This window comes from Ruditapes philippinarum, unplaced genomic scaffold (genome assembly GCF_026571515.1).
Source record: "Ruditapes philippinarum isolate M1 unplaced genomic scaffold, ASM2657151v2 ctg837_1_1_1_1, whole genome shotgun sequence".
In the NCBI taxonomy this organism is placed as follows: domain Eukaryota; kingdom Metazoa; phylum Mollusca; class Bivalvia; order Venerida; family Veneridae; genus Ruditapes; species Ruditapes philippinarum.
In genome coordinates this window covers 208770-235880 of record NW_026863278.1, presented here as the reverse complement: position 1 = coordinate 235880, position 27111 = coordinate 208770, and the positions used below count along the sequence as shown (strand labels likewise).

The 27111-nt window shown below is 31.4% G+C and overlaps 1 protein-coding gene across 1 annotated transcript in view; it reads left to right on the top strand.

Annotated features, from left to right (window-relative positions):
- The window catches only part of LOC132721692 (large neutral amino acids transporter small subunit 2-like), a 35457-nt gene extending 22993 nt beyond the window's left edge, over nucleotides 1–12464 (top strand). Inside the window, exons 6-12 of the mRNA XM_060706044.1 lie at nucleotides 179–282; nucleotides 411–507; nucleotides 765–914; nucleotides 6380–6464; nucleotides 9580–9672; nucleotides 10502–10579; nucleotides 11940–12464. Coding sequence (XP_060562027.1) covers nucleotides 179–282; nucleotides 411–507; nucleotides 765–914; nucleotides 6380–6464; nucleotides 9580–9672; nucleotides 10502–10575 — 603 coding nt within the window. The 3' untranslated portion in view covers nucleotides 10576–10579; nucleotides 11940–12464. The remainder of the gene's footprint in view (nucleotides 1–178; nucleotides 283–410; nucleotides 508–764; nucleotides 915–6379; nucleotides 6465–9579; nucleotides 9673–10501; nucleotides 10580–11939) is intronic.
- Nucleotides 12465–27111: the final 14647 nt, after the last annotated feature.

The window sequence follows — 27111 nt, the reverse complement described above, 5'->3', positions numbered from 1 at the left end:
TTATAATCTTTAACAACTGTAATGCACCATATTATGTTCTTTATCTTTGCTTCTGTATTTGTTATAATTTATACTGTATACCTTTTTTCAGCTGTTACTGTTGTGTTTGACTAGAATCATAATCTACTATATTGGTTGATAAAGTATTGGGCACTTTGCATTGTTTTTGTATTTTCAGATGTTTTCACAACGTCTGTACAGTTTCATGTGGGTGATAATGCCGATATTTGTATCACTCTCCACTTTTGGAGGTGTGAACGGTATCCTCTTCACGTCATCAAGGTACGTATTGACTGTGAAATCATCAGATTTGGAGCATAATGTTCTCTTTATGTTTGTGTTTGTATGATCATTTGTTTAGTTTTCTTTGTAAGTTTTTTTACTCAGAAACATTTTATGTTTTATTTCAGATTGTTCTATGTTGGTGCCAGGGAGGGACATATGCCACAGATCTTGTCTATGGTACAGATCAACAGGCTTACACCTATGCCTGCATGCTTGTTTATGGTGAGTTATAAACAAAAGTAATTGACTCCATTCTTACTAAAGTCCTAGTTTGAGTTTATATTTATAGTTAAGTGAATATTCATTTACAGTTTTTTACAATGCCTGAGCAGAAACTAACAAAATCTAAATAGAATAACCTTGGCTTTGTTTGTTTAACAAACCATAAAAAAACCCCCAACAAACAACTATAGACATGTTTTGATTGTTAGTTATCAAAAAAATTCATGTTGATGTAAATTTTATTTTCAATATTTCAGGGTCTACTATCATTGGTGTATTTAACATCGTCAGACATGTACGCCCTCATTAACTATGTCAGTTTTGTTAACTGGCTAGCCATTGGTCTCTCCGTAACGGTGCTTCTTTACTTTAGATACACTAGACCAAACATGAATCGCCCAGTAAAGGTAAGTTACCTGTACCTTCATTTAGTTATCTACACCAGTTTATTTAGTCAGATTTTGTTAATGGTAGGATTATGGTAATCTATTTTTAGCTTGACTATTCGATAAGAATAAGTAGAGCTATTGCAGTCACCCAAGCGTCGGCGTCCGCGTCGGCGTAACCACTTATGTTAAAGCTTTTGTAATAGTTTAAATATTTTCAAAGTCCATTGACATATGGCTTTGAAACTTTGCACACTTGTTCACCATCATGACCCCAACCTGTAGACAGGAGGAGGTAACTCTATCAAGCATTTTGACAGAATTATGCCCCTTTTTCGACTTAGAATTTACGTTAAAGTTTTTGTAATAGTTCAAATATTTTCAAAGTCCATTGACATATGGCTTTGAAACTTTGCACACTTGTTCACCATCATGACCCCAACCTGTAGACAGGAGGAGGTAACTCTATCAAGCATTTTGACAGAATTATGCCCCTTTTTCGACTTAGAATTTACGTTAAAGTTTTTGTAATAGTTCAAATATTTTCAAAGTCAATTGACATATGGCTTTGAAACTTTGCACACTTGTTCACCATCATGACCCCAACCTGTAGACAGGAGGAGGTAACTCTATCAAGCATTTTGACAGAATTATGCCCCTTTTTCGACTTAGAATTTACGTTAAAGTTTTTGTAATAGTTCAAATATTTTCAAAGTCCATTGACATATGGCTTTGAAACTTTGCACACTTGTTCACCATCATGACCCCAACCTGTAAACAGGAGGAGGTAACTGTATCAAGCATTTTTTTTACTATCAAGCACTAAGAATAGTCGAGCGTTGCTGTCCTACCGACAGCTCTTGTTAAATCATGTGACTTTCACAGCTGTTTATTCTCATGAGTGGTTCAGCTTTTATAAACTGGCACTACCCAAGTTCCAACTAAAGTTAGCCAGCAGACATAGCTAAAATGGTAAGAGCTCGAGACTTGTAATCTCAACATTGCGGTTTCGATTCCTGGGCTGGCCAACTAAAACTTATAATCAGTCTTTTGGATGAAACTTTAAATCGAGGTCCTGTGTATGATTGCTTTAACACTTGGCATGCTAAAGATCCAGGAGAAACTTCTGAAATAGGGGCATCTTTCTGTATCTGTATCTTGCACTATAGTCAAAAATGACTAATACTCTTCTGGAGGACTCACCCATATGGGCAACCTGTGGCGAGTATAAATAAACTCAAATACACACAAAAGTTACAACCTGTAGATGAAATATGGGGAAAAAAATGCATGATGGGACCAAAAATGTATTCCACTCTCTATTTAAGCTTGGATCTCAGTGCATTACTGTCACACATGGTTCAAGCAAATAAATTAAAAACATATGTTACATAATCAACATAAAGATAAAAAGATAAACTTGCATCCATTTCTTATATCTGAATATTGTTTATATTTTTGTCCCATTGACTGCAACCATTTGCTGTAAAAGAGGGTTGGGTTTGGCTCTTGATACTTGTTGATAATTTAATGGGCAGAATTTGGTACTATATGTCATTAACCCTTTTAGAAGTGTACTAGAAAAAGGACTTTAATTGTCCAGAAACTGGGTCAGATACATTATCTGTATAAAAAGAAGGTAAAAATGTTTGCTGATAGAATGTTTGTTTATTCAAATGGCATTATTGCTCAATGTGGACTGGTTGTAAATTGTAAACAATATTCATGATATCTATGGCTGAAAACTGGGTCACAGTCAGTTTACTTCCAAATAGTTCTTGTGGTTTTGAGATAATTGTCAGGAAACTTAATTGACCTTGTTCTTAAGTGGATTAGTATATAAGCATAAAGCATTCTTTTATGATAATGCTATGCAAGCAAGATTTCTGTAATGTTTTAATAGGTCAAATGGCTTGTGTTTTGAAATGACATGCCATGAATTTCATGACTTTGATATTGATGTGCTATTGATGTATAAATTTTTAAGTGACCATTTCTATTGTTTTTTGTATACAAAAATAAATTTCTCTGCAAGAGAAATGTATGAATTCTTTAAAAAATGTATAGGCAAGTGTTTATACATACCTTTAGTAAAATAGTTCTTTTCAGTAAGATGTAATGACTAACAATGAGATAAAATGATAATCAGTGAGATGTAATGAATGTCAGTGAGATGTAATGAATGTCAGTGAGATGTAATGAATGTCAGTGAGATGTAATGAATGTCAGTGAGATGTAATGAATGTCAGTGAGATATAATGAATGTCAGTGAGATATAATGAATGTCAGTGAGATATAATGAATGTCAGTGAGATATAATGAAAGTCAGTGATGTATAATGAATGTCAATGAGATATAATGAATCTCAGTGAGATATGATAATTATCAGTGAGATATAATAAATGAAAGCCAGTGAGATATAATGAATGTCAGTGAGATATAATGAATGTCAGTGAGATATAATGAATATCTGTGAGATATAATGAATGTCAGTGGACATAATAAATGTCAGTGAGATATAGTGAATGTCAGTGGACATAATGAATGTCAGTGAGATGTAATGAATGTCAGTGGACATAATGAATGTCGGTGAGATATAATGAAAGTTGGTGAGATATAATGAATGTCAGTAAGATATAATGAAAGTTGGTGAGAAATAATAAATGTCAGTAAAGAATATCACTGAAATAAACCTCAATCTGAATGTCAGTGAGACCATACTTTATTGGACATAATTTCATGCATATCACACTCTAAAGTGAAAAAGTTTGATAAACAAGTCTTGTTTTGCACGTATAATATGGAAATCTTCTTATGTTTACATATTCACACAAAAATTAACACTCTCTGAGCTTTAATAGTTTCAATATTCTTTCTGATTATGATGTTGATGAAAATATACAAATATATTTAATACATGTAGATTTTCTTTTATTATAAGTAAGTAATTTCACTTATTCACAAGCATTATTCTGTGGAAGAAATACCTTTTCCTGAACTTTTTTTTTTGATCTAGCTGTATAAATAAGTTGAGGGACATTGTATAATGATTTAATTACATTGCATTTAGTTGATGTTCAAAGCACGAATAAACTTGCATCATCTCCGCTTGTAAACATGGTAATAAATGTGTAATAATTATATTAAATTATGAGCATTATATGCACAATTAATTATGTAAACGATGTTTTTCTTCTGTCCTTAAAACTGCTGAGTAATCCATTTGTACATGTATTAAGTTAGATGATGTCTTCTTAAAGGCCCATAATGCCCCAGAAATACATTTATTTTTATTTTATCAAAAGCTTTTTAATATCGACGTTCTTTTATAGTATCCAAAATGTTACTCACTGACCAATTACCTGAACCATCTCTTTCTTCTGTCGCTTTTTGGCAATTAATACAATTGTAGTGTAAGTATTTTGTATGGAAGTCAAAATACTTCTTTGTTTACATTTTGCTACTTTTGTGACCAATTATTAACATTTAGTGCTACTTTTTTCAGTTAACAAGCATCTAACATGCTCTTAAACCATTATTTAAATGAAATAAAATTAATATTTGACAGTTTAAAGAAGTTAGTAAAAATGTAATCCTTTTCGAAGCATACTGTACCTTTAATGTTATTGAAGATTTGAAACATTTTATTCATACTTTTAAATACGGTTAATGATAAGGGGTTTTTTGGCGTTTTCATTTCCAGATTTCAAGGTCTTGTTTACATCTTGATTGAGATGTTTAATTTTGTCTATGTGTAAAAAGTTTCTAGATTTAAGTAGGCAAATTACTTACTTTGGTATATGTTTATAAATAAAATCATAAGCCATATAATTATATGTGTTACTGTCTGCTTAATTATAACATTCCAGTTTATAATGACGTAATAAACTGGTCATTTGCAGGACATTATATTTTACAATCTTCGGGATATTCAATAATTTTTAACCTTTTATAACCGTAATTTATTACATAGTGATAAAGGAAAAGTGATTATATATAATCTCATGCCCAAGATTTTGAAAAAGTAAGTTTTGTTCCAGAATGACTGATTTGCTACAATATTGTCCGATATTAGAAATTTGTTGGCGGGAAAGCATTACAATAAGACTGTCTTGATATAAAATAGTGTTGTTTTTAGTAGTATCTTATATTTACATGATTTTTTCACTTTAAGGTAACAGTATATTGCAGTACGAAAAGCAACGTAATAAAATTTATTTGTCCGCAATATAAATTCTATACTTCTGGAAAGACTTCACTGATCAGAGATGCAGATAACATTATCTATGTCTCTGGTGATATTTAATTTCATGCATGACAAACAATTTTTAGTCCCCTACCGGTTTACAGGAGGGGACTTTAGGTTTACCCTCCGTCAGTCTGTCCGTCCGTCTGTCTGTCAGTCCGTCAGTCCGTCCACAAAACTGGATCCCGCGATAACTTGAAAAGTACTGAAAATATTTTTATGAAACTTGATATATGGATAGATGGCAGTATGGAGATTATGCACGTCTTTTTCTTTTCTTCCTATGTTGAATATTCTGGTTGCTATGGCAACAAATAGGCTGAAAATATGGCAAATTTTACACATAAACTGGATCCAGTGATAAAGCAAAAAGTACTGGAAATATTTTTATGAAACTTGATATATGGATAGATGGCAGTATGGAGATTATGCACGTCTTTTTCTTTTCTTTCTATGTTGAAAATTCTGGTTGCTATGGCAACAAATAGACTGAAAATATGGCAATTTTTACACATAAACTGGATCCTGTGTTAACGCAAAAAGTAATAGAAATATTTTTATGAAATTTGTAATATGTGTAGATGGCAGTCTGGAGATTATACGCGTCTTTTTCTTTTCTTCCTATGTTGAAAATTCTAGTTGCTATGGCAACACATAGACTGAAAATATGGCAAATTTTACACATAAACTGAATCCAGTGATAACTCAAAAAGTACTGGAAATATTATTATGAAACTTGACATATGGGTAGATGGCAGTCTTGAGATTATGCATGTCTTATCTGTTCTTCCTATTTTGAAAAAATATTGGTTGCCTTGGCAACAAATAGGCTTAAAACATGGCAAATATAACAATATTTGTGATAAGTCAAAAAGAGCTGAAACTTTTTATGAAATTGCATCTTTAATTCCAGAGTTATCTCCTCTTAAGAATTTTGCTTTTTAAAATGTTATATTTTGGTAACAGGGATGTTTCAAATATTAACTTTAGAGTGTCCTTCAGTCCGTCTGTCTGTCTGTTCATAAAAACTTTTTCCTGTGATCACTTTTAAAGAACATTTCCAACAAATTTACTTAAAAAAGAGAAAAATTTACACATTAGAATGCTGATGGGGTTCTATCCGGTAGGGGACTTATGGATTGCTTGCAATACTATGATAATTGCTTGTTAACTGATATTTTATATTGCATATACATATGTATGAATATTCAATTTATATAAAGATTTTTCCTTGCTTCAGGTTGCTATTATATGGCCGATAATTTATGTAGTTATGTCGGCGATACTGGTACTCTTACCTATGTACTCCAGCCCTGCTGAAACAGGTGTGTATTTATTCTTACTGTTTTGATTTATGTTCCCCAACAACAAAATTAAAGAGCGGCTTCAGTGACTGAACGGGTTGTACCTGAGGTCTTCTTAAACCTGAACCTCCCAAATTTTGTAAATGGACCTGGCTACCTTCCAGGCTTTTTGTCTTACCCATTGTGTCATGTTTCCATAGTGCTGAGAAAAACCCTGTTCCATGTTTTGGGAACTGTCCAATTTTGGGGGTATCAAAATTATTTATGGAGACTACAGAATCTTTTCATTGGGTAGGGGTGAACATTGGCATGAGGTAATGACTAGTAACTCAATCTTCAAAAATTGATTGGTTTCCTAAAGTTATCAACTTTTTTTGATGTTTACTCTGCAAAATTTGTGAAATACAGACTAGCCCTGCCATGGATTTGGAACTATCCATTGATACTATTAAATAATAATTATATATATAAGATTTTGATGTTGAACTGATAAAACTTTTGGAGTCATTAATCTGGTGAGATTGGATGGGTTGTCCGGTTAGATTGGATGGGTTGTCCGGTTAGATTGTATGGGTTGTCCAGTTAGATTGGATGGGTTGTCCGGTTAGATTGTATGGGTTGTCCGGTTAGATTGGATGGGTTGTCCGGTTAGATTGGATTGGTTGTCCGGTTAGATTGGATGGGTTGTTCGGTTAGATTGGATGGGTTGTCCAGTTTGATTCAATGTGTGTGAGGGCTGACCAGGCTTTATATTAAAGATATAATTCACCTTAGCTTTTTGGACAGTTGATGAAGAATACTACCAATCATAGCAATCTTAATGTAGATGGGGTATTTTCTATTGCTTGAACTATTTATACAAGGAGGAAAACAGAAAATATCATTTAAGGCATTAACCTTATGTAAAAACACATTTTTTGCAAAATTCTTTACATAAACCATCAATTTTTATACACAAAATGTGTATTTTTATACCATTTTACCTTGCTTACATTCACATTGACCTTTTGAAGTAGGTTTAATTGCCTATTTAGGCACTTCAAGTTGACTTAAATTAATTTTTATCACTTACACATAGGAATGCATATGTCTGTAATTATTTATAAAATAAAACATTCATAGTTGGTCGTTTATTGGAGATAAGGCTAGCTTAGATGAATTGTTAATTCTTTTAAAATATAGCACTCCTTGTTTATGGTTCATAACAGATTTATGAATTTATGTTCATAATTTGTGCATCATGATTATGCACTAAAATCTATTTATAGTAATATGCATGTTCTTGTATGACATGTGGTAAGGATGTTTTATTTTTTTATCTTTAATTTTAAAACTTTTTGGTTTTGACATATATGTTCCCAAAAGTATATACAATGTACATACAAAATATCCAACAAACAAAATACTTTTACAAAATGGAAAAGGATGAGAACTAAAGACAGGTCTTATAGAATTCTGTTCGTTAAAGTATACAAAGATTTAAAAGTTTTTCATAAGGCCATACTTGAAAAGTATTAGTTTATAGTTTTCCCTCTGTTTAAAATTCATAATAAAGACAAACATTCTTTATGGAAGTATTTTATTTTACAGTTCAGTTGCTTTTAGACATTAAATGTTTGCTTGTTAATAATTTTAAAGTTAAAGATGCTATGTCACCCTTGAGTGAAATATTTTAATCACTGAAATATAATGAAACATATGAAATTCTTACTGAATATGTCTTAGTTGAATAAAAGAATGAATAAACTATGTATGGGAAGCTCCATTCCCTATTGCAGGTCAAGTAATGTTGGTCTTTTCTATAAAAAAACTGCTAGTTTTTATTACTGACACTATATATTCATATTGTATCCACCTACCTACCCATGGGAAGAATTTTATACATAACATTTCTCACTAACCAGATAGAAAAATCCTTAAATGTTACTAAAAATAGCGGTGTTGGAAAATCTTATCTCACATGGGCTTATCTCACACTCAACGTGCAGCAGTTCTAAATAATACGCGATTCACTCCTATTTTAACAAAAATTAAACGTCAAAAGGTCAAAATGTATTAAAAATTTGTAAACTAATCTATCAAATTGTCTACGGAATCAAAATAGATTGATATTAATTTTCACACTGCAATGAGTCCTACTCTACCTAGATCCGCCCTTTCCAATAACGATCTGTTTCTTAAAATAGCACACTTTAAAATATCGAAACGTTCTTCGTAAAATCGGATATTATGACACTTTGCCTGAAAAACATTCATGTTTTTTGTTATGATAACGATGCTTTTTGATGACGAATCTCATTTTGATATATTTTAATTGAATATTCGGCCAAAATAACCGAAAAAGTAGAAAAACCTTTGCAAACGGTAAACGCTTTTTTGTCAACCATTGAAGTATGGACTGAATTCCTTATAAACACTTATATTTTGGCACTTTCCGTTTTTAATATCGATGTGTTTCATCATGATAACCTTGCTTTTTCATGAGGGGTCTCATATGAATTTATTTTCATTAAATTTTTCACACATAAACTTGGTCAGAACAATTTTTTGCGGACGTACATAATGCTTTTTAATCATAGAAAGTCAGGCGCCTAAGCCCCGCCCCCTTTTCAAAACTAGGTACGTTGTAATGGGCGTAGCAAGTAGATTCACTGATATTTGTGTGTTCAGGTGAGTGAGAAAAATAATCAACCATTGGGTTAGATAGAGGATAGGGAAATCCCAACCCTCGGGCAATCGGTTCCATCGGGAACTCGCCAAGGCTCGTTCCCGATGGAACTGATCACCCTCGGGTTGGGATTTCCCTATCCTCTATCTAACCCAATGATAGATTCTATTAATCTACGTTGCATGAAGTCAGACATGTTTATTTTATGTTTACAAAGAGACTGTGTAGCAATTATCAGTATTTTCTAATATCAAATTTTAACGTAGTGTATCTTGAACCCTTAACCTGTTTGCAACTAAAAGTGACCAGCCTTTGCCACCAGTATAGAGCCAGGCCAGCCTGCAACATCCGTGCAATCTAACCAGGCTCTATACTCATGGAAGCTCAATTTTTGTATTTTGATATTGCAATCCCTTGAACTTTGAATGGACTGTTTTATAGTATCTTTAATATAATTATATATTTCAGGGTTTGGTTGTCTCATCATTGCCACGGGTATACCTGTATATCTAGTGTTTGTTTACTGGGAAAATAAACCTAAATCTATAACAGATTTCCTAGGTAAGTACTGCTTATAGTAATCCTTTACATTACAACTGGTGGTGTTGGTAGTTTTAACTCTGGATCACCGCCTCCGTGGTCTAGTGGTTAGAGTCAATGACTTCTAATCCAGTTACCTCTCTGGCGTGGGTTCGGTCCCTGGGAAATGCTTCGGTAGTTTAGGACGGAGGAAGGTAGTCTAGTATTGGTGTAACTCTCCAGGAACGATGGTTAGGAGACTACCCGCCTATATGACTGAAATACTGTTGGGAAAAGGCATAAAATGAAACAAACAAACAAACAAAATAACTCTGGATCACAGCAGTAGGCCACATTGACTTTACCAGAGCACAGTTCAGCCATCACATCATTCCTGGGCATGCTGTCAGACAGTTTACCAGTACTGGTTTCCTTCACATTTGCAAGGAACTGATTACTTTCGTACATGCAAGAGCAGAGGTACAGTACGAATGACCATGGAAGGGATTTCATGATCAATCACAATAAAAGTAAACCTGCACTGTCCGGGAAACAAACCCGGGTGGCCCGAGTCACAGTTCAGAGCACTCTACCTATTGGCTTCAGATCACTTGCCACTCACTTTGCTTAAAAAGAGAGCGCATGAGATTAGTAATTGAAGGGTGACAGGTAGGATCCTTGAATGATTGAGTGTAAAGGTCGTTTGTCATTCACAATTGTTCATTTTTTGTTAGAAGGATGCAGCATTTCTTCATATAATTTGAGTATGCCCTAAATTTCTGTAGTTGTCACATGCCTTTGTATGTTATGAAACAATACTGATGATTATGGTTATATGTGATTCCATATTTTATATAAATTTATCTTACAGATCGTGTTACTTTAGCCCTACAAAAACTGATAATGTGTATCCCAGAAGAAGCTGTAGAGAAAAAGACTACTTAAAAAGGTAAATTTATGAAATTCCTATCTATGGTTTCCTTACAAAATTGTGATGTACTTGTTATTTAACTGTTTTAATTTTCTCAGTGTCTAACTAATAGAAGTATTTCTGTTTGATTTAACTACTTTCAGTAATATACTAACAAATTAGTCCAGTGGAACATACAAACATTAATGTTTGATGAGTCACGAATCTTCATCAGAGTTATTTAATATGAGATATACATGTTTTAAAATTAAATGTTGTAACATATAAAAATCTGGTATATTTGTAGGCACATAATTGTTCTAAAAAAGAACCTGCAATTTTGAGTTTGGGTTTAATCCAGTCTGCATATAGTTTCTCAGTGTCTAACAGAAGTATTTTTGTTCATTTTTTTGCTCGCGACTAATGAAGTTTCAGAAGTATATACATTACAAAACTGTGGGGCCAACATAGATAAATACATATATATAAATTGAATTTATATTAGAATGTAGCAAAATGTATGATAGCTTTAAGACTGAAATAAATGCATTTTAAGCGTGGCTTTATGCATATCAGCCATTTTCATTTTGATAATATATTTTTTGGAGGTATTTTGTATTGAATTGTAATTAAATAATTAGATATTAATGGGAGTTTTCGTGTTGAATCACATTATACTTCTAAAATAATCAAAATAGCAATTAACAGGGTATAATTGTATGTATAATACTAATGGACTGGAGAGTGTTATTACCTGTGAACATGTAATACTATCAAAAATATGTATTATTGGGATTTAATTACATTTTGTTTTGTAGAGTGTACTTTACGGAATTATTCTGTTCATGATATATGGAAAATAATTGTAAATGATCAGCTGTATATGGGTTTTAAGTCAAAGTAAGATGCTAATAAGAAAGAAAATTAAACAGTTAAAAAACAGCTCAAAAAGAGAGGTGAAGTTGGAGTGACAAGCTTAATGGGTTTAGGAAGTGTTGCACATTCTATTATATCCAATGAACAGTAGCAGTGGTGGCATGGCTGAGTGGTTACCATGTTGGACTAGTTATCTAAGGATTGTGTGGGTTCAAACCCTGTCGGGGGCAAGCAGTAGTTTCCTTGAGCAAGAAACTTTACATTCATTGCTTAGTACTGGTTGGGTTCCAGGAACGGATTCGAGAGTATTTCAATAATCTTATAGCTTCCAACACAAACTAAAATAAATTTGTTTAAACTTTCTAAACTAATGAACAGACTCGAACTGAGTCTTCAAGTTTTTTACTTTAAAACTTTGTTTGTTGATGTGTTTACTCTCGATAGATCTCCCCTATTTCCAGATATATGTTTTACACCTATCAGTAAATCAGTTTTTCTGTACCATATATCTCTTTTCTTTCAGACATTTTGAAAATATTCGAGCTGTAGAACAAACAAGATCAAAAATACAAATACAACATCAAGCCCTTCCATACAATAAAATAGAAGATCCTAAACATAAGAGCTAAACCTCAGTCACTATAAATACCGTATATAGGAAGGACTTTCCCAGAAATGTCAAGGCTGGTTCCCTCAGCTTTCCAAGAATCGTACAGTCAAGCTGACTCCCGGCTTACCAAGAGTTTTCCAGCCAAGATGACATGCGGTTTGAGGGAATGGAACACGGGAGACGTACCATTGTAAAATAAAAAAAAATTTAAAAGAAGATTTTTAGGTACAGTAATGTCACTGTTACCTCATTTACACAAAAAATTAATTGTCATATTGATATACATATTTATGGGTTATGTAAATGTTTTTCCTAGCTGTTCCTCTGTTAACTATTTCACACAAAGAATAGGTACCTTTAAGAGCAGTTAAGTATATTTGTAAATAACATGTACATACATGTTAGTTGTTAATGATTATAATAGTAATTAAGATATTTTTATAATATTAATAAATGCTGAGTTATGTTAAGCCCTTTTTTGTAAAAAAAAAAAAGATGTTCATCTTAGTTCAGTAAATACATGTCAAGTGTTTATGATTATAATAGTAATTAAGGTATTTTAGAATATTTTAAAATTGATAATGCTTAATTATTTTTTGCCCTTTTTTTAAAAAAAGAAGATATGTTTATCTTGGATCATTTACTTTTAATATACTTTTTCTTTAATTTAAGCTTGTTTTGATTGATAAGTGTATATATATATATATATATTGTTCTTAAAAGTAATTTGTTGTTAAGAATAGGGAAAAAAATTGTTTCGGAAGTAATGTTACGCATTTTCAGATGCTTTTTAAAATTGTAATTTTGTTTTTAATAACTTCCTGATGATGAGCAATAGATTACAGACTGTCCAATAGATGGCCACTGATTCTATGAGAATATGTGCTAGTTAAAAATAACAAATAAACAATTGACCGAATAGGGTATGTATCTAAATTTAATCCAATAGGGTACATATGTAGAACTTGTGTTGCAAGTCTTATAAATGGATAAATAACAATTGACCGAATAGGATATGTATCTAAATTTAATCAAATAGGGTAGATATGTAGAACTTGTATCGCAAGTGATATAAACTGATATCAGATTTAAGTATCTAACATTGGTGGAAGTATCAGGTGCAAGAGCTTGAATTAAGAAATATGTGCTTGCTAATTATCAATTATCATTAAATATTGACATTGCTGTATTTTTATAATGGGCTTGTCCAGCTTGTTTGAAGTTGGAACAGTCCATTGTTAGCCTGAGGGATGTCATTATCAAAATATCAAACATCTACTATGCACATCCTGGTGTAAAATATTTTAGTCATAGAAATTTATGAGATCTATGAAATTCTTACCGAATATATCCAATTTGAATAAAAGAATGAATAAACTAATTACTATGTATAGGAAGCTGCATTCCTTACTACAGGTCAAGTTAAATTGTTCTTTTCTTTAAAAAAAAAACTGCTAGTTTTTTTTAATGACACTATATATTCATATTGTGACCACCTATAGTGTGTAGGATCTTAAAAATAACATATCTACTTTGTGTAAAGTCAGAACATGTTTATTTTATATTCACAAATAGACCATGTAGCAGTTATCAATATTTTTCTAATTTTAATTTTTAGCATAGTTTATCTTAAGATAGGGGCATTAAAATCAATAAAGACTGTGGTGTTGTCATTATCACCACTAACAATGATGCACAATTAGTTTCCATTAAACATAAATGCTGATTTTTTCTTAGAGATGCTGAGTTTCCATAGAAATATAATTATATATTTACATATAATAAGTTCACATATTGAGCATTATTTAACATGTGCAAGAAATGTTTCACTTATTGTGAAACAGTGTATTTTTATGTTGTTAAATTTTTGAGATGTTAAATTAGACTTGAAGAAACAATGGTAATACATTCATAATTTCATTTATTGTTAAACACTGTAATTTATCTTTAAACTTGGGTATGTCATATTTCATTCATTTTCAAACAAAGATTTATTCGGCATAACATATGCACATAAATTTCACTTACTTTAAAAGGATAGATAAATCTATATTAATGAATAACCATATATGTTTCATAAGAATAAAAAAGGGTGTAAGTAATCTTTCAATATTTTTAGTTAGATAAGATTTTATTTATCTTGTATCCTGGAAAAATTTCATGCATTATCAAACATTGAGGGTACCTCATGGTCAGACGTGCTGAAGTTCATGATATAACTCTGACTGTAGTTCATGATCAAACATTGAGTAGTTCATAATCAAGAATGGTTCATAATGGTACACAAATTGTAGTTCATGAACACATTAAATGTAGTTCATGGTCAAACAAATTGAGTGTAGTTCATCAGACATCATTGAGTATAAGATATTATTAACAAGTGAGTGTAGTTCATGACCAGACACTGTGTGTAGTTCATAATGATACACTGAGTTAGTTCATGGAAAAATAATGATTGTAAGTTCATGGTCAAGCATCAATCATTGTTCAGGGGTTTCAATGTTAAAGTATATGTTACAATATTCTTTGTGAGTATAGAAACTTTGATCAATTCAATTAAATTTGAGTGTAAGTTCATGATCGACATAATGAGTTTTAGTTTCATTGGTCAGTCAAATTCATTGAGTGTAAGTCATGGTCAACTATCTAGAGTAGTTCATTATGAAAACATTGATTGTAGTTCATAATTAGACATTGATTGACTATAGTTCATGGTTAAACATGATGGTTGAAAATCACTGCCATGCAAATATATATGACCACTACCTATTTAGTTACCATATAAACATGTATATATACATGATAACCAGGGTCTGATGTTTATACATCAATTACAGTGATGTTGATAATGAACTATTTTCAATTTGTTTGTTCACTCTTTGTAGAGATATTCTGTTGAAATACAAAAAAAAATTGAAATTTATCTTTGGAATGATTTTATATGGGAAAATAAAATCTTAGTAAGGTTATGCATGGAGAAAGTTGTTGGTATGCAGTTATAAGGCTGACTCGTTTAAATTATTCAGACTTGTTGAACTATTTTATGATTTACAAACGATAAAGATATATGTTGTTGTAGTTATTGTTGAAGAAAAAAAAATAGAATAAATTTTAGGAATCCATTTTTAAATGATTAAATAGTAATTTTATTATGGCAAACCAGTATTTTTGTATGGGATTTGCCACATGTTAGAAAAAATGGAGAACATTCTGGTCGTAACTTTTGTAAAGGAATCTGTTATAAACATCTGCCATTGAGTATGGAGTGTTTTAAAATTGTTGCATATTTATTTCTTTGAATATTTATGTTACTTTGTACATATTGTATCTTTTTTTCCTTAATTAATTATTCTATTAATTAATTGGATTGTTTCATTAATTGATTTGTTATTATACATACATATATATTGTCGGTGCTTGTATTTATAGGGAAACTTTTTAATACATCAGTTTTAGCAACTTATTTTAAGTAACTTGATTTAAAATACCTGTGTTTTTATTCTTCCATAAACTGCGGTTGTTTACTCAGGAAGCTTAGATAAGAAAATCTATTTTTAATATGATTTTTACATATCGAGGGCTTTGTGCGACATGGCTGAAACTCATATGATATAAAGATGGAGTTACAAACATTTTCACATCAAGCCTTAGATTTCTTAATGCTACAAATCAAAGACGTTATTTCAGTAATGCACAAAAATTCTATTTTTCATTTAAAGAGAGGCATAATCACGTATATTTCACTGAACTTATTTAATCTACAAGCAAAATTAAAGAATTTGTATCATTCCTTTTTATTATTGTTCTGCAAATTATTTGTTATTTATTACTATTACTATATATTTTCCTGTTTACGACAGTCATTGAGTTGTATGTATTTTATTGTGATTTTATCATTTAGAAGATGATTTATTCTATACCACATATTAGTTCAGCATTTAGAATATGTGTTTAAACTATCTAAAAGCAGGGTCGATATTTTACCTGATCATTTCTGGAATTATAGTGCATATTCTGAGATACAGACATAATTTAAAAAAGTTATTGTTCTTCAATCATTGTGTTGAATGTTCTGTTGGCTATGTGTACTCAAGCTAATTCTTTATGTGGAATCAGATGAAAGGTACCAGTCCATTCTAAAGCATTTTAATGATAAATAACAATGGTGTGTGTAATATATTAATGACTGATTCTTAGTGAATATTGTTGTCATCTTCACCACTGTGATGAAGTCTTTTATTTTTAATCACCCACAAATATAATATACAACACAATGTTATACACTTAGAAATTTTAGTCATATTCAGGGTAGCTTATATTGGTTGATACATATAATTGTGTATTTTTACTTGTATGGTCAAATGTACAGTGTCAATATATGTACAAACAGCCCTCAAATTATATACTATATTTTGCATTTCAAAGAAAAAATGTTACTTTTGATCTGTTGAAAATGTTATTGAGAATATGGACATTTATTTATTCATGTATATACATGTATAATGATGATACTTCAGTAGAAGGCCCGTCCATGCCTGGAACAATGAGTGGAGGCAAATCTGAGGTTTTTTGTTAATCAATAATGCTTGAAAGTTGTCCTTTGACCATTGCAATTTTGGTGCGACAACAATGCTTTAATTGAAATATTAAATCAATATGTATAAGATAGAAGAGTAGTAAAAAAATATATGTGGAAAAACTGCATTTTATGTTGGGAAATAAGTCTGTTTTATTCAGTGGTTGAATAATTTGATAACAGGGACCAGTCTGAAATTTCTGAATTCTGATTGGTTGTTTCAGCACATTAAATAGATTCTGATTGGTTGTTCCAGCACATTACATTATGTTTTGACCAATAAGGTGAATTGTTTTATGTAAACTTGTCAATTAAGTCAGTCAGGCAGATAGATCATAAGTAATATTTTTCTATGAAGAATTAATTTTCTTATTATTTTTTAATAAGAATATTTGTTAAATGTTACATTTTGTTCTGTGTGTTTTATTTTGTGAGATAATGTGGAACATTCCCTTTTAACTTCCTCTGCTTAATACAACAATTTCATTTCCCTGATTTTCACTTGTTTTTTGTTTTATTGTATATTATTAATATATAACTAACTCTCCAATCAAAGTTTTATTTCAGACTTAAAAGATAAAAAGATTCAATATTTTTACTTGATACAAAAATCTTTGATTTGTATTAGATCTGATTTAAATCTTGGTATAATCATACTTTTATTTTATTTTTTTTCTCAATGAAAGATCTTTGTTTTTAAACTTATTTTTTAAAAGAATCATTAAATGTGCTATTCATAATCATTTTTTTAAAATATCTTTTTTTAACCAATATGTTGTTATTATATATTTTTAATTTGTTTTCATACAAGATACATATATGGTCACCTTAAGTGCAGGTTAATTACTTACATAATTTTAATATGAGTTAACCCATTACTGCACTAAGGCAGGGTCTTTCAAATAGAAATTTTGAAAGACCCTGACTAAGGTAATTATGTGCATATATTAATACAATGTAATAGAATTAATAACACTTCTGTTTTTATTTTTTCTTGCTTTGTGTCAAAAGTATTTCTATATAAACAAATTCAAACATTTTAGGTTGAGGTTAAAAATGACCTACAAAATAGCTGAAAGGGGAGACAATGCATCCTATTTTAAAATTTTATGTTGAATTTTGTCATCATTTGAAATGCTTTTGGAGAGGGCTGCGTTTTATGTTGTTTTATTATTTTATTTTTTAATAAGCTGTTTATATGCTTGTTTCTTTATAATTTTTGTTTACATTTGCTGTGTTTGAAAGTGCTATCTCTTTTTGCACAATAACATAAATGAACATGGATAAAAAAAACATCATTTTAGAAAGTGCTGGTAATTTTTTTTCTATTTTTAAGAGAAAGATTTGTATTTAAGATTAAGTAAAAGGGTAGTTAATTATGTTTCCTTTTGTGGTCTGTAATGCTGTGGTTATATAGTGCAACACAACCCACCACTGCCTTGTCACCACCAGCCAGCAGTCCCTTCCCCCTTACCTACAACCCTGTTCTCACTCTAAGGGATGTGGATATTTTATAAAGGGGGGTGGGGTGGAAAGCAGGTGTTCAGGGGATAGTACAATATATGTATATGAATACATGTGTATACTGTACCTAGTCAGGGGTGTATTGATAAAGGAATAAAAGTATGATCTAATTTTTACGGCTTTACTGTCCCTTATTACTCTACTTTAAGTTTTAAAACTGCCAAATGTACTTTTTATTTATTAACTTTCTTTATTGAATTTTTTTTAAAAAAAAATCTAGTGCAAAGATGTTTGTTGAGAGGTTATTGTAATTATTTTCTAGTTTGATGTGCAAGCGTTTGTTTTCCTCATGTTTGTTTTTATTTATTCATATAAATATTTTTTTGCTCACTTATTTTGTAACTAGCCAACTAATAATTGAAACTCCACAAAACATACATAGATATTTTATTTTAATGAACTTTTTGTTATACACTGTACATGTTTATTCAAAATTTTAGTTTTAAATGGATATCCAATCAGATTGCTTGTTACATGTAGTCATTAATATAGAAAATTTTAACGGTACCATTGTTTTACTGTCAGTGTTTAAATCAATGGTTGTAAATTCCTTTGATAGTTTATAAATCTGTCTCATATATAATGTTGTAAAAGTTTGTATGAACGAGTACCATGCTTAATCATTTAACATCTGATTGGTTAATTCTGAATGGATAGTTTTTGAATTTGACCAATTACAGAGCTCTTGTCCATGGCTGAGTGGTAAAGGACTATAACTTCAAACCACACGCAGCTCACCACTGTGAGATTCAAAATCCTGCCAGGGACTTTGGAATTCTTTTACGTTAGGAAGCTATCCAGCTAGCTTACGGAACATCTATGGTTCAACTGAGGTATCTGTGCTGCATGAAATAATGCATGTAGGGGGCACACGAGATCTTCCAGAAAAGCTGGAAAGTCGCCCCATATGGCCTTTGGTGCGACATAAAACCCAACAAACCAGAGCTTTATTGAGAGTCTGTTGATATTGTCTCCATGGTTACACAACATTTACATAACATCAGAAATGTCATCAGTAGCTGTTAAACTCTATCCCATGTTTCATCATCTCATTATAATATATTATCAATCATTTTATTGTGTGTGAACATTGTAATATTGTAAAAGGTTAGAGATGTGTACTCTTTACTGGTATATGTGAAGTTTTAATGTTTGTTTTAATGTATAGTATAAAGCTTCTGAAAAAATGTTTTGAAGAATTGACATTTTAGATATTTATGTTATTATAGCTATGTTAATGTGTCATGAGAAAGTTAATGTAGTGAAGTGTAGTTATGTTATTATGTATGTGTGAGAGAGTAGATAAGATGTAAGAATGGGCTATTTATGAATTGTAAGGTGATGGCCATGTGTTTCAATAAATGACGTGCTAAAATAAAAAAAAGACTGGTTATTGTTATTTATTTACTGTAAATACAGAAGGCAAGATATAGTCATCTTGGTCAGTATTTCACTATATGTATATTGATTACAATATCCCAACGATCTGTTTGCAACCTTGATTGCTTGTCCTCGTCTAACTGCTTAACCTGCTGGAAACCAAAAGTGATTAACATTTGCCATCAATATAGAGCCAGACCAGCCAGCAGATCTGTACCATCTGGTGGCAGCTCAAATATTGAAATAAATTTTGAATGCGAGCTGTTCAAAAGAGGCGTCCATGGCCGAGTGGTTAAGGTTGTTGACTTCAAATCACTTGCCCCTCATCTCTGTGGGTTCAAATTCTGCTGGGGACTTTGGATTCTTTCACATGAAGAAGCTATTCAGCTAGCTTACGGAACGACAGTGGTTGTTTTATGCCAAAGGCCCCTGAGGTCTTCCTTCACCAGTAAAGTAGTTGCCATATGACCTATACTGTGTTGGTCCAATGTAAAACCCATCCAAAAGAACTAGAACTATCACTAAATGTGATTAATACCACCGCAAGACTGCTTCTGAAATGAGAAAAGTAATAGTAACAGAATACCATGTAAAAGAAATGAAAAAGAGTTATGCTTGTGGGCAATTAAAGATAGTTGTGGTTCTTGTATGTTGCATTTCCTGTCAATGTGGTTGACTATTGATGAAGATTTATTAAATTACTCTGTAAAAAGTCCAGAAAGAGTTACATTTCTTAAGCACTGCACTTCCTCTCATTGCACGTCACCAATGTATGAAATTGCATTGAATTCTTAACATTAGTTTTTAAGTTATGCTCTGGACAAGGAAAAGTATCAAAGGGCAATAACTCTGTAATTTGTCAAAATGATGTTATTTTCTTTTGCACTGCACTTCCTTTTAATGTGCTTGACGATTGTATGAAGTTGTATTGAATTCCAGCCAGTAGTTTTCAAGTTGTGCTCTGGACAAGAAAAAGTAACAAAGGGCAATAACTCTGTAATTAGTCAAGATGGAGTTATGGTTCTTGTGCACTGCACTTCCTCTCAATAAGCTTGATCATTGTATGAAGCTGTATTGAATTTCAATCATTAGTCTTCAAGTTATGCTCCGGAAATTGCAACAGACCGCTGGACTGACCGACCAACCGACCGACCACATGGTGACTCCTTTTAAAGGGCTATAAATATTCAAAGCAGGGCAAAGCCATTACACATACCAGGTTAAGATCGCTGACTTTAAATCACTTGCCCCTCCGCGCTGTGGATTTGAATCCCTGATTTCATGTGAGGAAGCTAATCAGCTAGCTTTACAGAACAGCTAGCTTTACAGAAGGTGGGTGGTTCTACTTGGGTGACCACTAGGCCAGAAATAATGCATGAAGAAGCACCTGATGCCTTCCTCCACCAGTTAAGCTGGAAAGTTGGTGCTTGACTTTTACAATTTTGATATGACTTAAAATCTAAGCAAATAAAAACAGAACCAAATAATAAATATACTTCCAATGCTCTGACCAGCTCAGGAATTCAACGAAGCAATTTCCATGGCATTGAATGGTATCTTTTTATTATGCCACCCTTCAAAGCAGAGATTGTTGTTAGTCCAAAAACTTGGTCTCAAAGATATAAAACTTTTTTCTGAGCTCTGTATCAAATCTCGGGGTTTTCATTGGTCTGTGTACATTCTGTGACAGTATCTGATCAATCAAATGTTTGAAATCCGAGTTTGAGCTAACTAGAGAATTTATTTATAACCTCAGTCCAAGAACTTGTCTCCTCAACACAAAGAGAACTCTGGACTACAGTTTTTTCATTTGATATGGAGATTAATAATGGCTGATAGATGACCCCTATTGAATTTGAGGTCAGTTGGTCAATTGTCAATGATCTAAACCACAAAAAGCTCTTCTGAACAATAACAAGAGAAGTCATTGGCCTATAATTTTAAGATTTTGTAGGGGAGGGGGTAGAGGTCCTGTGTTTCACTATTCAACCTAAAATAAATGGTTTGCTAGCTTGATATTTCTCTATTCCAACTAGTAAGCACTTTCAAGAATCGAGTATCGCTCAAGTTGGTCACAGGTGGCGTTAGGGATGTTGCATTTTTTCATTATCCCTCATGTACACAATCAAACCTGAGTTTGCAATTTTCATGTAATTTTGCTGTATTTAATGCTTTCGAGGGATCACTTTTTTCCAGATATTCTTAAAATGTTGAGACAAGACTTTTAAACAGACGTCCTAGTTATTTTTGCCTAACATCTATGCTAGAGAAAGAGTGATTGGTTACCTTGGGAAAGGAACAATCTCTGTACACAAGGTTCCAAACAATAAATCAATAAAATTAACAAACACTTTTGGGGAAAGTAACCTAGATGATATAAAGTTTTCCACAACATTGCTGACTGTGTGGGTTCAAACCCTGTCAGGACCTGTCAGGGACAAGTCATTGTTTCCTTGAGCAAGAAACTTTACATTCATTGCTTAGTTCTGGTTTGTTCTAGGAACAGATTTGAGAGTGTTTCATTAAGCTTATAGCTCCCAACACAATCATACTAAAATAAATTTGTATAAACTAACAACATTTGATATTTTTTTTAAAGCTCTTTAATAAATAATTAAAATATAAAAATTATGGTATTTAACAAACAGCCAATACTGTGTGCTTGATAAAAATGTGTATTATACAGTATATATCGTGATTTGTTGTCACATATCATACATAATACATAAATACTATCAACATAATTATCTATGGTATTACAGACCTTCCATGATAGACCATTTCACTTTAATTAAAACCAGTAATGCTATAATGAAGAAAAATTTACATTGGATTTTAAATTGTAATCAAATATGTATGTTAGGTTATTTTATATATTTTTTGTTTCCAGTTTGTTTGCGATGTTTGCGAATTCATTCCATTTTATTTCATGATCTAAGTTTAAATCCTTAATTGGTGAAATTGCATCTTGATCTCCCCACAATTGATTATGGGCAGCCTAAGAAATGGAAACTGGACAAGTCCATTTAAAAGATTCCAACAAATTTAGGGGTTAACCTTCACCTATCTGAACTTTATTTTGCTTTAACTTTAGGAATACTGTCAAAGTTTAGACAACAGTATTAACTGGAATGTTTGTTTGCCGGTATTTCTACATTTTCACATGGAATTAATTTAAAAGAAAGACCCTGTTCAGAAATATAAAAAGATTGAACTACAATTTAATTAATTCCTCCGACTTCATATTTTCTCTGTTATAAATGATCAGACCTGTACCGCGACATACTGTTGTACATTATATCAATACACAATTGCATGATAACAATAATGTCCAAACAAAAACAGCTAAAATTTACATTACATGTGTTAAAAATAAACTCTGTTTTTTTACCTCTGACCTTTAAAGATGACCTTGACACAGAAAGGTACTGAGGCTTGGTGATAACACCACAGAAAAACATATATACATACATTTTACATGAAAAACCTTTGAAATTTCCGTACTAAATGACCGAGAAATGACCTAGATATGCCTAGCTTGATGGATGAAGAAGGAAAGAATCGGTTGTGAACTTTGTTATATGAAGCTATTATTATTGTGATTACCAATTGAGCTCATGTTTGTTAACTTTTACATAACACATATAAATATGTCTTATTTTTAATCTATATATCTAGCATATAGACATTATTCTAACACTGGTTAACAGTTGAGTACAATATTGGTACAATAGTATCAATATCACAGACAACAACCTTCAACAACTAAAAATATTTGATATAAAACTAGTAGGTACATGTATTATATTACTTTGGGATCCAGATATCACAAATTTCAAAATTTCTGCAGAAAATCCAGATATTCTTTGAAAAAAATTGTAAGTTCTGTAAGATTTTACGATTTGTATATTTTTCTAACCGAATTTATGCAAGACCCCATGATGTCTGTCAAAACAAGACCAATCTGTGAGGTAAATTAGTTGTACGAAATACTACAGTGTGCTTATAATTGTTTAAACAATACTGATCAACAGATATTTATAATATTATATTTCATCAGTGTCTTAACTTGTGCAACTGTAAATATGTGTACATTATACAAAAAAAAATATAAATAAATAACAAGTGGTCAACATCATAATACTACAAAACATGCTCGAAACATATGAAATACATATCTTGTGAAATACATATCTCTAAACATGTAAAAATAGAACCTTGTCAAAACATTAAAGCTTATCATATAAATAATTCTTACAATTTTTCATTTAAAAGCCTGTCCATATAGCCCTGTATGAATATTTTCCTATATTTATATGACATACAGTTTGATGCCTATTTTTTCAGGATTACACATGTGTTTTAGGAATATATCACAACACATATTTTATCAAAACACATCCATATGAATAACTACACATAACTCCAAACTATGAAATTGTTCAAGTCAAAACAAATGTTTTCCCAAATATATTCTACTGACTATTGTTAGTGTAAAGAGAATTTTATCTTGTTTGGACAATATCTTAAATTTTGAACAGTACCGATATTAAAGGAACTCCACTGAGGTCCGAAAGCATAAAAAACATAACATTGGAATTTTTACACAGAACAAGTGGGACACAGAATTGTTTAGAAATATACTCTGAAAATAAATTGATAATTGTATTTAAGTGCTATTCATAGCTCAATTTGTGTGAAGAGCATTTTAATTTTAGGTCATCATGATAAGAATGATTATTCTGAAGAAAAAAAAACAACAACAACAAGCATTTGATAGTATTGCGGGCAATACAGTAGTCCCCTACCGGTCCCTCAAAAAGTTCTTTAATTGTCATACACTCCTGTGTATTGCCATTTATAATGAATTTGAGGATGAAGTCTGTATTTGAAAATATCAACCACAAAACATAATAAAATAAGTTTGTCTATATCACAGTAATGTGTTAAGTTTCCATGCTTAGTAAGGAAATTATGTTTATACAACCTTGTCATATTATTACGATGTGGGATTTTAAAGTAAATCCTATAAGGAATGAAGAAGTTGGAGTGAAAATACCAGTTTCTCGAAAAAAATCTAAGTTCAAGGGGGACATAATTCTGGAAATAGTCTTGCTAGAGTATTTAACCTTCTCAAAAATGTCGAGTGATAATAAGAAACATATATATGAAGTTTGAAGTAGATACATTAGGAAATAAAGAAGTTATTTAAAAAAGACAACATTTTTTCCCCTAAAAAATCTAAGTTCAAGGGAGGTAATACTGATATTTTTTGTGCTAGAGTTATAAACCTTGTCACATATGATGTGGTTGATGACCAGAAACTTATATTTAAAGTTTGAAGTAAACACCTTAAGAAATAAAGATATAGTGAAAAAGCTGAAAAATTTAAATCAGAAATCTTGAAATTCAGGCTATTTGTTGCCATAGCAACCAGAATTTTCAACATAGGAAGAAAAGAAAAAGACGTGCATAATTCCAAGACTGCCATCTACCCATATTTCAAGTTTCATAAAAATATTTTCAGTACTTTTTGAGTTATCACTGGATCCAGTTTATGTCTTAAATTTGCCATATTTTCAGACTATTTGTTGCCATAGCAACCAGAATTTTCAACATAGGAAGAAAAAAAAAAGACGTGCATAATCTCCATACTGCCATCTATTCATATATCAAGTTTCATAAAAATATTTTCAGTACTTTTTGCGTTATCGCGGGATCCAGTTTTGTGGACGGACTGACGGACTGACAGACTGACGGACAGACAGACAGACGGACAGACGGACGGAGGGTAAACCTAAAGTCCCCTCCGGTTAAACCGGTAGGGGACTAAAAACCCAACAACAACAGTGAGCGAATGATCTGAAACTTTTCACAGAGTTATAGGTCAAAACTTACATGAAATAGAACATAAATCTCGAAAAATTAAGTTCCATTCGTTACAAAACATCAGTAGAATCCCTTTAAATAACATTAGATACATAGATTAATTTATACATTGTACAGCAAAATAGAATTCATCCTTGAAAAATAGCCCATTTTAATATGGCATGGATCAATTTCATTTTGATAATTTATCACAGACAAATTTATTATCTAACCAAAAACTTTATAGTGACATAAATTGCATGTACAATACTTGCTTTTGCAGTAGTAAACTGTTATTTCTACTTTACTTGGTAAAACATCCTAAAATATTTAACATTAGTGTAAAATGACCAGTCTAACTGTAATTTTGTTTCTGGTAATTAAAATTTATTAAAATTGTCACTTGTAAGCATTAATTATGAACAATTTTATTAGTTTCAAATGAAATGATAACAATAACAATAATGTCAAAAAGGACTCAACAGCAATGATAAAGGTCACAGCAATGATTAAGTTCAAGGTCAAATTTCTAAGAACACAATGCAAACACTGCAAAGATACAGTAAAGGTCACAAATAGTGTCCAGTAAAACAACAACAACACAACAAACCTAAAAATGATATTTGAATGATGAAGGAATGCTGGGAAGGTGAAGTACCATTTGAACAAAATAATCTCCTGCCATAGATGCGGACCGTATATTTACCAATTAATCAATGTTGCTAGAGATGCGGACCGTATATTTACAAATTAATCAATGTTGCTAGAGATGCGGACCGTATATTTACAAATTAATCAATGTTGTTAGAGATGCAGACCGTATATTTACCAATTAATCAATGTTGTTAGAGATGCGGACCGTATACTTACCAATTAATCAATGTTGCTCAGACCAAACAATATCAAACATGTCACAGAATAAAATAATAACATCACAGAATAAAATAATAACATCATTTTTCATGGTATAAGTAAAACAGTATTTAAAACTACATGTTCATTAAGATGAAACAAACTGTCGACAGGCATTGCAAATATGACAATTCTAAAGGCAGTGATTTTCAAAATAAAAATGTATCAGAATGTCCTACTGTGCATTATGATGGGATAATTTAAAATGACATTTCACCCTCAATTTTTGTAAAGTTCTTTGCCCTGCTTTGAACTTGGAACAGTCCATTCTAAGTTTTAGGGATTTCAGTATCAACATACAAAAATTGAGCTACCAATCAGAATACAGTCTGATCAGACTGCACAGTAGCGCAAGCTAGCCTGGCTCTATACTGGTGACAAAAGGTTAACAACTTTCTGTTCTAGCAGGGCTAAAAACAATAACATGTGAATTCATATCAACTTAACTAAAAAATATATAATGGGGTAAGACAGTTAAGTTTTTCCACACCGTCATGAAATCAATGAAATATTTCATCAATCAGATCTATTCAGAAATCTTAAAGCACTGGCCTGCCATATACACTTTTCACATAAAGAAATTTATCTGGTAACAATAATACATGAATAAATAAATAATTGCAAAAAATGTATCTATAATCATCAGTGGTGATCACTAAGGTAAAAATAAACATTTCTACATTACAATTCATTAGGCCAAATATATATTTGTTTCAATTAACACTGGTCCCTATTTTTCTTCTTCATTTTCTGCAAAAATAAACGTTTCTACACTAACATTTCATAAGGCCAAATAAATATGTCCATATTTTTCTTCATTTAATG